A 15,240-nucleotide genomic window follows, 5' to 3' on the forward strand; every position below is an offset into this window, starting at 1 on the left:
GGAGAGTGAAATAGAATGCTGAACGCAGAAACAGAGCCGTAAACAAGCAGAAAGACGAAAACGAAAATAATTAAACAACTGAATGAAGTTATATACGGGCAAAGGATTAGATGGAAATCATTAAATCCGCAGACGGGCAGACTAATGTACTCAGCAATGAACGGAAAAATAGACTGCACGAAATTAACTTGTAGGTAAACAAGGACATATAAACTAAAGGACCGATGGACGGACAATTGATTAAATAGATGACGATAAAAACGGATAGACGACCTGGCGGACATAGTTGGATTAATATCACTATTCTTTCTCATCTGTACAAATTTGTACAGTTTATTGAGTCTTCGGTGCTCGGCATCAATTTATACATAACTTAATATATTTTCATTAAGAGAGTCGAAAAGAAAAAAAATTGATATTAATTGCACATGTGTTTGTAATAACATCATCATAAGCCACAGTTAAACGATTAGTGTAGATGACTAATGATCACCAAAAAAAAAAAAAAAAAAAAACAAAAAAAGCTGCTGGTATTAGACATATAATGCTGAAGGGAATTTACCACAACATGACATGATTCAAATTCCACCAAAAAAAGAGGCAAAAAAAAAAAAAGAAAAGGCAAACTTAATTGCTGTTGTTGTGGTACTCACTCGTGCCATCATTCTGCTTATCATGATCGAGAATAACGCAAAACAATAGCAACAAAAAAGACAAAAAAAAAAAAAAAAAACAAACAAATATCCATCAGATAGAGTGGCGGCAACAGCAGCAGCAGCAGCAGCATCAGCATCAGCATCACCAGCATCATTTCATATAAAAAACATGTTGAGTTACTGAGAAGAATATTTCTTGTCGTTGCGATTGTTGTTTGTTGTGTTTTATTTTATCTTTTTTCCATTTTTCTGTTGAGTTGTTACGAGAAACATTTACTCCAACGCAATCAAAAGAAGCCACAAACCATCAGCATCAGCATCAGCATCATCATGATGATCATCGTCGTCAACGGCAACAGGAACAACATTCGCTTATTGCTCTGTTTCATATGTTAACGTCTCTCGAACATATTCATTTCTTTCGTTCATTGTAATCAATTCAAAGAATAACTCGGTGCTGGCAAGTGACTGCAAACGAAACTGTTTCGCTTTTGAGGGCATATGGCGACGGAATTGTGTGATTTTTTTTTTTTTTTTTTCTTATTTTTTTCCTTTTTTTCTCTCTTTGCATATTTTTCTTTCTGACTGTTTTGTTATTGTCACTGTTGTTGTTGCACTGAATTGTTGGGTTGTTCAAAGGATTGCATATTTTTGTGTTTTTCTTTTCTTTTCTTTTCTTTTCAATTTTTTTCATTTTGTTTTTTTTTTTTTTTTTTTTTTTTATATTAAACATTACAAGGCGAATTGTTTAGTCGTGCGGTTAGAGTGTCTGTCAAACGTGTGTAAGGCTGGCAAGAAGGCAGTCCAGCCTGTTCTGTGAATTGTGTTAAACTGCATCAGAAGAAGTGTGATGTGTGTGTGTGTGTATGTGTGTTGAGAAGTGTGGGCTTTGCAGAGACCAATTGAGTGGAAAAAGTCGATTTTAGTTTAAAGCAACAACAATGTTTACCAATAAAACATTATGAATAAGAAATATTTCAACTTAACGGATAGGTTTTTGTAAAGAAAAAAGAAAAAAAATTTTTTTTTTTTTTTAATCTTCCAGGTTTAAGGTTCGATAAAAAAAAAAAAGGTATGAATTTTTTTTGTGTTTTTTTTTTTTTGTTTTTCAAAAAAAACCTTGCTGTTGCTACGAACACACATGCACACACACACACACACACACAGGCTTGCATATAAAATAAAAAACAGCAACACAATGACGACGACGATAGCAAGAACAACAATAATAACAATCCACGAATGACCGTTTTGTCTCTCAACGACAACAACGGCTTGACTTATTCAGCCTTTTTGCACATTTTGTGCACAGTTGCGTTCCTTACCTTCCAGCATTAACAACGAACGCCAGATAACATTTCTGGTTCCTCCCCATGCACAATATGAGTGAGTGACTTAAGTGAACGTGTCATGTGCATGGGATTCCTCTTATTATTATTAACTGATACTCGTTTATTTCGCGTTCATCACTTGTTCAAGCAACGTCTGTTCCTCTAAAAAGAAAAAAAAAAAAAAAAAAGAAAAAAAAAAAAAAAAACGCAAACAGACATTCGGTTTAACATTAACTTGCTTGCCGTTGATCAAAGTTATTTCGCGTGTCTCTGTTATTGTTGATGATGGCGATGATGGTGGTGCGAGCGATGGTGGTGGTGGTGGCGATGGTGCTGGTGGAACATGCAACAAAACATCAGCATTAGCGCCACTTTATATGCTTCAAAGGAGAATAAATGCCAAAAAAGAATTCTTGAAATTTTCTCAGAGACTAAACCATTCACGACTACTGCTTACATTACTTCCTTGTTTTCGTCATCGTCATTATTATCATCATTGTCATTATCATCATCTTTTATAGAGTAAAACGGCAGAAATACGTTTTTCAAACGTTGTCTGTGCTATGGTTGTTGTTCTTTTGTGCCACCGCATATGCACAGTCGACAACGTACATTGAACTTGTTTGCCGTAGTTTGGAAGTTCAACAAATTTATGCAAATTTTTCATATTAAACAACAAAAAGAAAAAAAAAAAAAAAGAAATGTAAAGAAAAATCCATACTTAAGTGATTGATGTGCGTTGATATGTTAATAACGTGAAAAGATTGCCATAAAAGAAAAGCAAAAACGAAAACGAAAAGAAAATCTCCCATCAACGGCGTGAATAAGAAAAAGGATGAATGAATTTAAAGAAAAAAAAAAAAAAAATATATATATATATATATATATATATATGTATATAAACAAATATATTTTTGTTTTCGTGTAATTATTAATAAAAATTTAGCAGAATAATTAAACTTATTTTCACATATAAAAATAAAAAGAAAATAAATCGAAATAAAGTTAAAGAAACGAATATTTTTAATGAAAATCAATTAATTAAGTTAAAATAAAATTAAATTAAATAAAATTTTAAAAACTTTTACACGTGTTGAAAATTAAGAGAAAACTCAAGTATGGCCTTTCAACGTCTTGATAAAACTCTGCGTGAGTTCATTAAGGTAATTAAAAATTTTATTATCATTGAAAAAAAAAAATTTTTAAATTACAAAGCGACATACAATGCGTTTAAGAGTATGAGGTAAAGAATATTTGATGAAATGTATTTAATATTTTTTATTAAAAAATGCCTCAATTAAATGAGAATCCATTAGGTTGGTTGCTTCGCAAGGGAAGTAATTGCAAAAATAAATTTCATTTATTTTTATTAATTTATTAAATTAGTGTTGTTCTCATGTCTTCTTATTGCTGTTAAATTCCCCCAAAAGGAAATTTCCTTTCCTTTGGTTAGAAAAGCATTTACTGTAAAAGCTTCAATGCGAAATTCATCTTTTGCCTGCAATGTCAGAAAGACAGAAAAAAAAAAACGAAAATCAAAGAAGAAATAAATGAATAAAAACTTAAAAAAGAAACACATAGAGAAAGCTTGTTACACTGATCTATATTAAATTTACACAAGAATTTAATCTAAAAGAGATATAAAAAAGGTTCGAAAGCTGGCCAATGACCACTTGAAATAATTCTGGTGTACACCTGGAACCGTTTTATGGTCAAAAAAAAAAAATTCGACGCCATTTTTTTTTTTTTTTGTTAAACAAATTTGAAAATTAAAATTATTTTATAAAAGTCTTCTTACCTAACTAATTTAAATTCTCTTCAAGTAAAGCACATACACATAAAGCAATTTTTCAAAAACTCACTCAATATTTATTATAAACGAGGCGGGTGACATAATCATTCCATTTGGGATCAATTTATGTGCGTGACTTTCTGTTAGGTCGCGCCCTTGTCAACGCAACCAGCAAATTCGTAGAGCTTCAGCCGATATGTTTGTCTCTGTGTGCACTGTTAGCGAATCTAACCTTAAATTGTCAACAAAATATTGACGCTGTTGGCGCTCATCTCTAATAGGCTAAGAAAAGTTGTATTGCAATTTTTATTTATGATGCTATAAATTTTATTATCGAATTAGCAAAAATTGCAAATAAAGAAAAATCTATTTAAAAACTATTTAGACTTAAGTGTCACTTTTGACGCTTCTAGTGTCCGCTGCTGCGGTTATTGCAGTTGTTGCTATTGTTGCTGTTATTAATGCATTTTATCTGTTTAGAATTAATTCCTGGGTTTAATTTGCGATAGACAACAACAGTGTGTGTTAACGAGTTTTTTTTTTGTTTCTGTTTAATGCTGTTCTAATATGAACGTCTACGCCAGCGTTTACTGAGCCACATTGCAGCATCCCATTGCACGCAAATACCACTCCTTTCTTGCATACGTACACGTATCGTAACAGCATTTCGTCTCCTCGCGCAAGTTATTACTTTTGAAAATTATTTTTGTGTTTACTCATGTATAACACAGATTTGAAAAATTAAAGATTATATACCTTTGCCTCATGTCAAATAAGTGGGTGGCAAAAAATATATGAGAAAAAACGAAAAAAAAAAACACATGAGCAGAGTTTTAAAACTCTAATGGGATTTATTATTAAAGAGATTGCGACAGACAGACACCGTATTAAGAACCTTTCGATTGTTGAACTTGATGATGATCGTATAATGATATATCATACCTAGAACTTGCCCATAGCCTATTTTTCCTAAAAAGGGCTTAGCGCAATGCAAACAGGTTTCAGTCTAATGTATTAGCAAAATATAGTTTTGCCTTAAATGCTCTTAGATGGACGATTATGTGGATCATAGCCTACTCTTAATGTACGAAAAGCGTCCACTACGTAATCAACAAAGTCAACACTTAGGTTTAACTTGCTCATTCAGTCATTCAGCAAAAATAGCTGAAAACGAAAACGAAAGTTCCCTTTTTCATTGTCATTTACCCCTCGGCCTGTCTGTAATAACGTTAGAGGGGTGACAGTTCCGGCAGGCATTCACGTAAAAAGTAAGTTTTCGCCTTTGCATTCAGCTGTTGGGCGAAGACGTGATTACTCCTCTGCTTCATCTAACAGGGTTGCCAAATCCTTCAATGAATAGCAGCCATAGATATTGACGTTACTTTACGATATTTGTCAGTCATTTTTCTTGCTCCTCTTTCCAAAATTAAAACATCGAGTTGTCTGCTTCAATTTATTATGGTTTTCTCGAAAAATTTCAAATCCACTACACAACAGAGAGTCAGGAAATTGCAAAATAACATATAATGCTATAGCGTTTGCTTGAAGTGACTGTACTTTTCTCCTTATATCGCGAGTACTCTCGAGTTATATTCAGCTGCCTTTTCTGTTATGAAAGAAACAATTCATGTGAATTTTAGCTTGTCTAGGATACTTATGGAATTTAGAAAAGTCAATGTCCGAAAAATCTGCATAACGATCGCTTTGTGATAAAATTATTGTTGCCATTTAGAAATTATAAATAAATAAAATGATTAGTAAGCTCTTACCTAAAAGAGGAGAGAAATGGCTAGTTAAGGGTAAAAGTGTCGATTTTAAATAAATATGTCGCATCCTCATGACTCGGTACCTAAAAAAAGTGTTCAGATTTTCTTCGCTTCGGCGAAAAACTACTTACCTAATAGATTTATACACAAACAGTTTGGCAAAGAGTAATACGCTTCGTTAGTATTTCTTCTATACATGGATTGTATTGCCTATAAAACCATAGAAGAACAAAATCATTTTACAGCTATTTTATGAAAGCCTCAAATGCTGGACTAGTCTCGCTTACAGTTAGTTGCCATCTAAAAGCCAGAGATCTAAAAGATTTGTATGACAAAGGAAAAATTTTGTTAATTTCAATCAACGAATTTGTGCGCATCGGAAACTGATATGCGACACTTTTAGTTGTGAAATCTTCACTTTCACCCTTCTCCCTAAGACAACTTTCTTAATGGGAGTATCCCAAGAGAGACCGAAGAATTTTTATAAAATCTGTCTGTTAATATTTTAATATTCACAACATAAAACTTATGCTGCATTTTTCGTCTCACTGGTCTTTTTTAGTTACGATTATATAACTAGAAATTCCATCTACACTAGACACTTGTCCTATTAAAAAAGAAAAGATATTCAGTTTCCAAAAATTTAAAAATTTAATTTGACGCAGATGTGTGCAACATCCGGAGAGAATTGATTTGCACTAATTTTCCGTCCGTCTGTCCATTTTGTGTCTTTGTCTTCAACTTTGCCGTAATGGGTTGATGATATTTTGTGCACTGATGTGTTATGGTTCAAGGACGACCGCTATTGAAAATAATTCGGATTGGATATATTGTTCGCTTACTCCTCACATACTCCTCACCTTATTTTGAAATGTCGTAATATGATTAACTTTAGTGTTGGCCGCCTCCAGCTATTGTGTTTTCAGTGAATTTTAATTAATTATTAATAATTAATAAACAGATTATATAAAAAAGTAGTTATTACGTTGCTAAGATTTTTGTTATATATTTTTTTAATTTATTTTTGTAATAATCTTTGTAATGACCGAAATTGAACAAAATGCTTGTAACATTTTATTGAATTATTATAATTGCTAAGATATAATAAAGCTGAATGCATTCATAAAGTTGATGAAATAATCCTCTGCCATATATATGGCAATAAAAATGTAATCACGTTACGTAAAAAAAAAATAAAAACATAAGAAGAGAATTCTTTTCAACCCAGTGTTAATTAAAATTAAAATAGTTTCCGATTTCCAATAAGTAGAGTGTTACGTTATTCTTATGAGTTTTTTAATTAACGAAAAAAAAAAAAATCAAAAAATCATTAAGATTTCATCTTTTACATTTTATATTAAAAAAACCAATTAGATATTAATTTTTAAATATTTATTTATTAAAAAAAAAAAAAAAAAAAAATTAATTGATTTATACAATTTTTCTATAAATCTTTCACAGCCGCATGAGTCATGCGAACTCATAAAAAAATAATTAGAAAATCAGCCGTATAAACAAAAAAGAAATATTCAACTAAGTTTTCATAATTTTTTTTTTTTCTATTTAACAGCGAAACACTATTCAAACAGTTTTCTGCAGAGCGGTGAAAGGCAGATTATTTAGTTTAAAAACACAAACAACAGCAACTTTTGTATACAACTAGTCCACTAATTACTAAAACGCAACGTCGCTTTTTCTCTCTCAAAAAAAAAAAAAAATAAATAAGTTCGATTCGAACCACCAAAAAAAAAAAAAAAAAACAAAAAAACCAAAAAACAAATGCAAACGATAAGAGCCTAATGGTTAAATGGCACGTTCTAAAACAAATTTAGAAATACTCGCTATTTTAGAAAGAATTTTCGGCAACTTGCGGTATAAACGCTGCTGAAACCGCATATTAACACAGATATACAATGTTGCTGTGATCGATGTTTAATGAAAGAGTCTCGCATTCTCGAAGAGGATTCGAAGAGAAATGATCGGCTGTTAAGCAATAGCTTTTGTAAAAATTTTCAAAGATTTTTCTGTTTTTTTTTTTTTTTTTATTTATAATGTTTAGTGAATTATTAGTTATTTATGGATGATAATCTGTATATATATATATATATGAGTGTGGGTGTTTCGATATATATATCCAATATTAAGTTTGTTAAATGCATAGAAAATAGATCTCGCACATATTCGATCATCAATATTATTATTAAGCGTAAAAAAGAATACCTAGCTTGTCTGTCCCTTTAGCAACTAAACAAAAATGGGAAAACTCTTTGCTGGTAGTGTAATCATCCTATTGATATGAATGTTATTACGTATGTTATGTTATTACAAACACTAACATGCGTTCCGCTATACTCGGATAGGCGGCAAGTTATTAATGGGTAATTCTACTATCCTTAGGATATACTACGTTACGTGTCCTCGTAAACATGAAAAGTTATTACAAGTACGTGACTTCGACTAGATAAACTAAGTTTGCACGAAATTAATAACCTTCAACACGAAGGGACAAGCTCTACATATAAAATTCTTTTTTTTTTGCTTGATATATTTTGACCCGATTTTGATATAATACGGTGTAGGTTAACCGTATAGGTTAAGAGCCAATCCCCTTTTTAATACCGATTTTTTGCCCTAGCACGAATCCCATAAGAAAATGTTTACTCTCTTCTGATTTTGACAGTGTTTTACAAAAACTTACTAAGTTATAAAGCAACGAAAAGCAACTGCATGATCAGAAGTCGGTTGGTTTCTGCTCGCACATATGTTGAAGACCAATAGACGCCATTAATAGCGGACGTAATTCCTTCCACAAACTTGTCATACCTGTAATAACCACATCAATACCTTCCACACACTAATACCTTTCTACTCACGACAACTGTCTACTGATTCAATTCGTAGTAAACGCGCACGCTTATTGTGCACAGTTGCGAAATTAATTTTTCTCCCTAATTTCAATGTAAACTTTTTATGTTGTACTTATGGACCGCTCTTTCATTGTATACTAATTTTAATTTTTTATTTTTTGTAACGAACGTATCTATCATGTAAAAAGAGAGTTGGGTGTATTTATAAACTTATATATTGTTTCGTAAATCCCACATTTGGTGAAATGAGTTTGCATGAAAACTCGAAAACTCAACGACTTCAAAATGAATGCCGGCAGAACATTTCGCATGAGAAGTGATTAATGCAAAAAGGTCACAATGAAGTAAGTTCTCGATAACTTGGAATATTTATGAAAGGTAAAGTCAATTGAGCCGAGAAAGTTAAATCGTAAAACAATAGCAGAATTAAAATGTTAAAAGAGATGCATAGGATGCTGTAAATAGTGCACTTGTAGATACTAAATAGATCTCCTAAGGATTGTAAAAAAAACTTACGTTAAATCTAAAAAATCACAATTCAATCATGCGGTGTTGAACTTAATAGGAGTTGCACAAAGAGTTGAGTAAAATCGCAAAGAGATCTTACACAGGATAATTGACTAACTCATGTGCTTTTGCACGGCCGCTGACGTATACTTCCATTATGTTGGCAATGATGAAACATCGTTTTGAATACGGAAAATGTCCTTTTCATTGCCAGGAAATTGTATAGAACCGAAGAAATAATTTAATTACAACTAATAAAAGCAAGCAGCAAGCTGTACCTTATGTTATAAGGTCAGCTCTTTAATATGTTCCTAAGCATCTATTTGTTACGCCGCATCGTACTACTCCGCACCGCTAACTTTCCCATGGTGTCATACAACCTTTATGTGTATAACCTAAGGAGAAAAAGGGTGAGAAGATAAAACCGAATTTAACTAGCAAGGACACCTACCATTTCTGTTAACAAAACTGTGTTAACCACTTAACACAAATACAATAAAAAGATAGTTGAATTTGAAAGCCTACTCCTTTCATATGAAAAATAGGAAAATAGTTTTGTGGACATTTCATGAATCTATATAAAATAACCTTCCAAACAAACTACACAAATGCAAATTCTGTTTATGGGAACTATTTTTAGCAAGTTTTCGAAACATGGTATATGAGCGAAAAATGCGTACGAGAGGACACCCAAATTTGAGACTTTAGTGCGGTCAAAGCAGAATATGTCACCTATATCCATCTATATCACGTGAATCTATATAAAAGTACCTGTAGAATGAGTAAAAATAGTTCAAACTTTCCTGTCGGGAACTATTTGTAACGATCTTTTGAAATATGGTATGTTAGCAAAAAATGAATGTGATTATAGTATAGTATAGTATAGCATAGTACTAGTATAGTACAAGTCTAGTATAGTATAGTATAATATACAATAGTATAGCGCTAGTACGGTGTACTCTAATATAGCAAAATATATTCCAGTACAAAATACACTATACTGTAATATACTATAGTACAATAATTTTCAGTACAAAATACACTATACTGTAGTATAAAAATTTTCAGTACGATATACACTATACTGTAGTGCACTGTAGTATAGTAAATTCTAGTACAAAATACACTGTACTGTAGTACAATAATTTTCAGTACAAAATACACTATACTGTAGTACAAAACTTTTCAGCACAAAATACACTATACTGTAGTACGCTGTAGTGTAGTAAATTCTGGTACAAAATACACTATACTGTAGTACAATAATTTTCAGTACAAAATACACTATACTGTAGTACAGTACATTCTAGTACAGAATACACTATACTGTAATATACTACGGTACAAAAATCTTCAGTACAAAATACACTATACTGCAGTACAATATATTTCAATACAAAATGCACTATACTGTAGTACAATAATTTTCAGTACAAAATACGCCATTCTGTACTACAACGTAGTATAGTTAATTCCAGTACAAAATACACTATACTGTAGTACAATGTATTTCAGTACAAAAAGCACTATACAGTAGTACATCGTATTTCAGCACAGAATGCACTATACTGTACTACACCGTAGTATGGTAAATTCCAGTACAAAATGCACTATACTGTAGTGCAACAAATTTTAGTACAAAATACACTATACTGTAGTACAATAATTTTCAGTACAAAATACACTATACTGCAGTACAATAATTTTTAGTACAAAATGCACCGTACTGTAGTACACTGCAGTATAGTAAATTCTGGTACAAAGTAAGCTTTACTTCAGTACAAAAATTTCCAGTACGAAATTCACTATACTATAGTACAATAATTTTCAGTCCAAAATAAGCTATACCGTAGTACAAAAATTTTCAGCACAAAATACAATATACTGTAGTATAAAAATTTTCAGTACGAAATGGGCCATACTGTGGTACGCTGTAGTATAGTAAATTCTAGTACAAAATACGCTATACTGTAGTACTACAACTTTCAATACAAAAAGCGCTATACTGTAGTACAATAATTTTCAGTACGATATACACTATACTGCAGTACAATAATTTTCAGTACAAAATACACTATACTGTAGTACGCTGTAGTATAGTAAATTCTGGTACAAAATACACTATACTGTAGTACAATGTATTTCAGTACAAAATGCACTATACTGTAGTACAACATATTTCAGTACGAAATACACTATACTGTAGTACACTGTAGTATAGTAAATTCTAGTACAAAATACACTATACTGTAGTATAAAAATTTTAAAATATATTGTATATTAGAGTATACCCATTTTTCGGGAACATACCATATTTCAAAAGGTCGTTACAAAGAGTTCCCGACGGAAAATTTTGAACTATTGTTGCTCATTCGGCAGGTACTTTTATATAGATTCACGCGACGTAGTTTTGTCGCACTCTAGAGTCTCAAATTTGGATTTTCTTCCATAGCCATTTTTCGCTAACATACCAATTTTCAAAAGAACGGTAAAAATAGTTCCCATACGCAGATTTTGAATTTGTTTAGTGTGTTTGAAAGGTATTTTCATACAAATTCATGATGTGTCCACAAAAATGTTTTGCTCTTTTTTAATATGGACGGAGTAGGCTTTATATGTCAATTGTAATTATTTAACAGAGCTGTCTTAAGTGATTAACAGAGTTTTGTTAACAGAAATAGTAGATGTCTTTGCTAGTTAAATTTGAATTTCTCTTCACACCCTTAGTAGAGATATGATTGAAAATGATTTACTGCTATTGAGCATTATTCAGTTTAAAGAACTTTTGTTAGAAAGCAATAAAATCAAGTATGAAAAAATTCGTTTTAAGCTGAATAATCTATACGTTTCGTTTGCTTTCTTTTTTAATTATTCTCTTGTTTTAAATATGCGCCGATAAATAATAGACGATGCGTAACGCATTGAGTAAAAGAGAGGTCGTTGGAAGTAAAACACCTTTTTACCTCTAAGCTGATTAAGATATTTCGACTAAATATTAGTTAGAAGGGGTTAGTGGGATTGATTGAATGAAATGAATATGCCGGCTCTCACTAAATATCTCCCGCAAGTATTTGTTTGTTGTATTTTCCTATACAAGAAAATAGATTCGAATTTAGACAAACAAATTTTTCGCAAAGAATTTTTTCAATCAGTCTTATTTCGATAATCGTTCCGACTCGGCGGCATAAAAATAAAATGCTTGTTACCCTCGCGCGTAGCAAACAAGGCAAAGAAACAGAGAATATTTAAAAAAAATTGTAAGAAATTTTCTTTTTTTGTTTAATTCAAAAATATTTTAGGAAAATTTTAAATCTATTCATTAATCAATTCTTTGCAAACGGAAATGTTTGTTGTCATGTGTACTTAAACGATGAGCGAATGTCATTAATTTATACGAAAATATATATTTGGGTTTACTGCCTTTTTTTTTTTTTTGTTTTTTTGTTTTTTTTTTTTTTTGATTTGGTAATAAATTTTAAAGAGTTTTATAATAGACGTTCCCTCTCACAGGCTGAAAATTGCATAATTAAAATAAAACCAAAAAAAAAAAAGAGAAAAAAAAAATTTTGCAAAATCTTGAAATTGAAATTTAAATGCAACCGAAATTTCGCATTTTGTTAAAAATACATCTCGAACGTAATATAAACATTTAAGAAAAAATTGCTCTTGCTTTTGGTGTCGGTTGATTTGTATGCAAATGTTTATAAATTTTTCAATTGCGCCAGCAAACAATACATGCTTAAGACATTGTGAACACATTGTATGGCTCTTATTCTATATGAATTCATATAAAATAAACTAAAAGAAAAAAAAAAGAAAAAAAAAAAATTAAAAAATATTAATAATATTCTTGCAAACTATTGCTAATCGGGCCGCGCAGGCAAGCAGACAATCAGACACGATTTGCATTTTCTATGAAGTAAGAAGAAGAAGAAGAAGAAGGTATGTGTGCATAAGAAAAATGTTTACAAATGTTTAGCTTTTATAAAAACAAAAAAAAATAAAAATAAAAAAAAGTAAAAAAAAAACTAAAAATCTCAATAATTGAAATTTTTTTTATTTATTCATGAAAACTTTGCGGAATTAATATGAAATTAATTTTCAAAAAAGTTTGCGAGATAATAAATAAGAAGTGATAGGGAAAGAGAGGGGGAAATAGATTGGTTTACATCAATGAAACCTTTTCAAGCATATTTGGGACTTAATGCCAAAATTTTGTAAGTTATTAGACCTAGACTTTGGATAGCTTGACAACATGCAGCAGAAACTTTACTTCTTTATTGCCCATGGATGTAATTTTAAGATATTTTAAATTTTTTTAATTATAGAATTTTGTTTGATTTATTAGACAAGTTGAAAGAGAAAAACTTCATGCCTCGATACGGATAGGGAAAGCGGCGAAATACAACCATGACAACCATGTTGTAGGGGAGAGATGTAGTGAAAAATTCTATCCGGGTTTTCTGAAATTTACGGCAAACACACAAAAAAAGAGGCGGAAAAATTTATGTGCATCATTTAGAAGATCTTTCGTTCAGAGTGACACTTTGAATCTGTCACATAAGGGTAAGGGGACTCTTTTTTTTAAAATTTGTAAAAAGAGCTGAATAACAATATAAATGAAAAGAAATAAGAAGACCTACAGATGGATCCTTGTTAGCAAGATCTTAAAAGTGATGTGTGAATTTTCAAAGAATTAAAAGGTAAACGGTTATCAGTATGTCAAGAGCTTTTATAGTCCGCATCTAATATCTTGATCGTTCCTTTTCTGAAAAGACATGAAATGCGATCAGGTTTACGAAATAATAAATGTTTTGATTTTTTTCTAAGAAAAGCAACGGCCTTCCTTTAAACATCCTACACCACTTCACTCAGTACGGCTATTGGGGGGATTCATCCAAAATATCTCGAAAATTGCGGACTATAGCTTGAACACAAGAAAATAAGACGGACCAACGGACCGACGGACCGACGAACAAATGAGTTAATTTAAACCTTCTGAATCGCTCGAGAAAATAAATAGCCGGAAGGGCTTTAGCTTCTGGGTGTTGCCTGTATCTACACAAGCTTAATATGACTTTATATAACAAGTGATGTAGGGTAAAAAAAGAGCTCAACGTATCAAAGTAAATTGTGTGTGTTAATAACCATGGCTTCGAACACATTGGCGCATATGATGGCCCCATTTGTTAGATACTCCGTCCAGCATTAGTTGCATTATGTCTGCGATAATCTGGCAAATGTTGAAATCTCAAGTAGAGTGAAGTTTACTAAAGCGAGTGCACAATCGAGAAAGGTATTACACTTGCCTTGATATAGATTGGAATAGATAGAATTTAAGGCTGATCAAGAATATATATGTACACTTAACGGGGATGCTGAGGATTCTTTGTAAATGTTACCAATATTTTGACAAAATCAATAAATCCTTCATCCTTCGATAATAGTCTATAGGCTTTATAGCTTAATTTTAAGCTCCACGGGGGTCGGGAGCCCGCTCACAAGTCACGTATACCTACGGGTAAAGGTGATAACTTTTCATTAGAAGGAAATTAAGTAAATGCACGCTGGAAAGTGCATAATGTATAATAAAATATATATACATATATATATATGATATAATATGATCTAACTCGATAAAGGGTCGAACTTATCACCGAAAAATGAATAAATGGATTTTGACACAAGATTTTTTGGACCTTTTGCCTAAATGCGTCGTTAAAGTACACTGGAAAGTGCATTATTGGGGTAAGAAGGATCTTATCGAGTTGTTGTTGGAATATGAATAAAGGCGCTGGAAGGTGCATTTGTGAGTGGTGACGAATGCTTACAGGTAATGGTGATAACATTGATTAACTGCAATCACTTGTGGAAACCGCGGTGGAACAAGCTCAACACCTTTGAACGCAGCAGTTGATCAATGTGTGAGCCTTGACTGCTTGTGTACGGCCCTTCGGGGTGTATTCGTGGTGGCTGTGGTTTTCATGCGAAATAAATCGAGGTGAGGATAGGTCTCAACATCGACCAGAGTGGGTTTATTTAGTCATATACAATAAAAAATCTGGACTCCAGTGTTGTTTAGACCCCTAGCTTATAGGGATTGGAGGCCGCTGGTTACGCTTAAATAACTTGTGTGCCCTCGGCCATCGTAAGGTTAAGCCACCATGGCAGGTACCTACATTAACCCCAGCCTTCGTTGATAGGTATAAAAAAGGATAACATTTGCTTGCAATGTTTTTTTATTGCTTTGCATTTTCTTCTGATTGTCTCGTTTGTCAATGCCTTGCGATATTCAAACGATAATTAAAATGCGATTTTTTT

General features: G+C 31.9%; 1 protein-coding gene across 2 annotated transcripts in view; it reads left to right on the top strand.

Annotated features, from left to right (window-relative positions):
* The window catches only part of LOC119639603 (A disintegrin and metalloproteinase with thrombospondin motifs 1), a 112,306-nt gene that overhangs the window by 33,062 nt on the left and 64,004 nt on the right, over positions 1-15,240 (top strand). Inside the window, exon 1 of one of the 2 annotated variants that reach the window (XM_038037084.1) lies at positions 3,032-3,150. The exons of the other annotated variant lie outside the window; for it this stretch is intronic. Coding sequence (XP_037893012.1) covers positions 3,106-3,150 — 45 coding nt within the window. The 5' untranslated portion in view covers positions 3,032-3,105. Of the gene's footprint in view, positions 1-3,031; positions 3,151-15,240 lie in introns of those variants that run through there. 2 annotated transcript variants of the gene reach the window in all.

Source organism: Glossina fuscipes, unplaced genomic scaffold, assembly GCF_014805625.2.
Source record: "Glossina fuscipes isolate IAEA_lab_2018 unplaced genomic scaffold, Yale_Gfus_2 112, whole genome shotgun sequence".
NCBI classification, from domain to species: domain Eukaryota; kingdom Metazoa; phylum Arthropoda; class Insecta; order Diptera; family Glossinidae; genus Glossina; species Glossina fuscipes.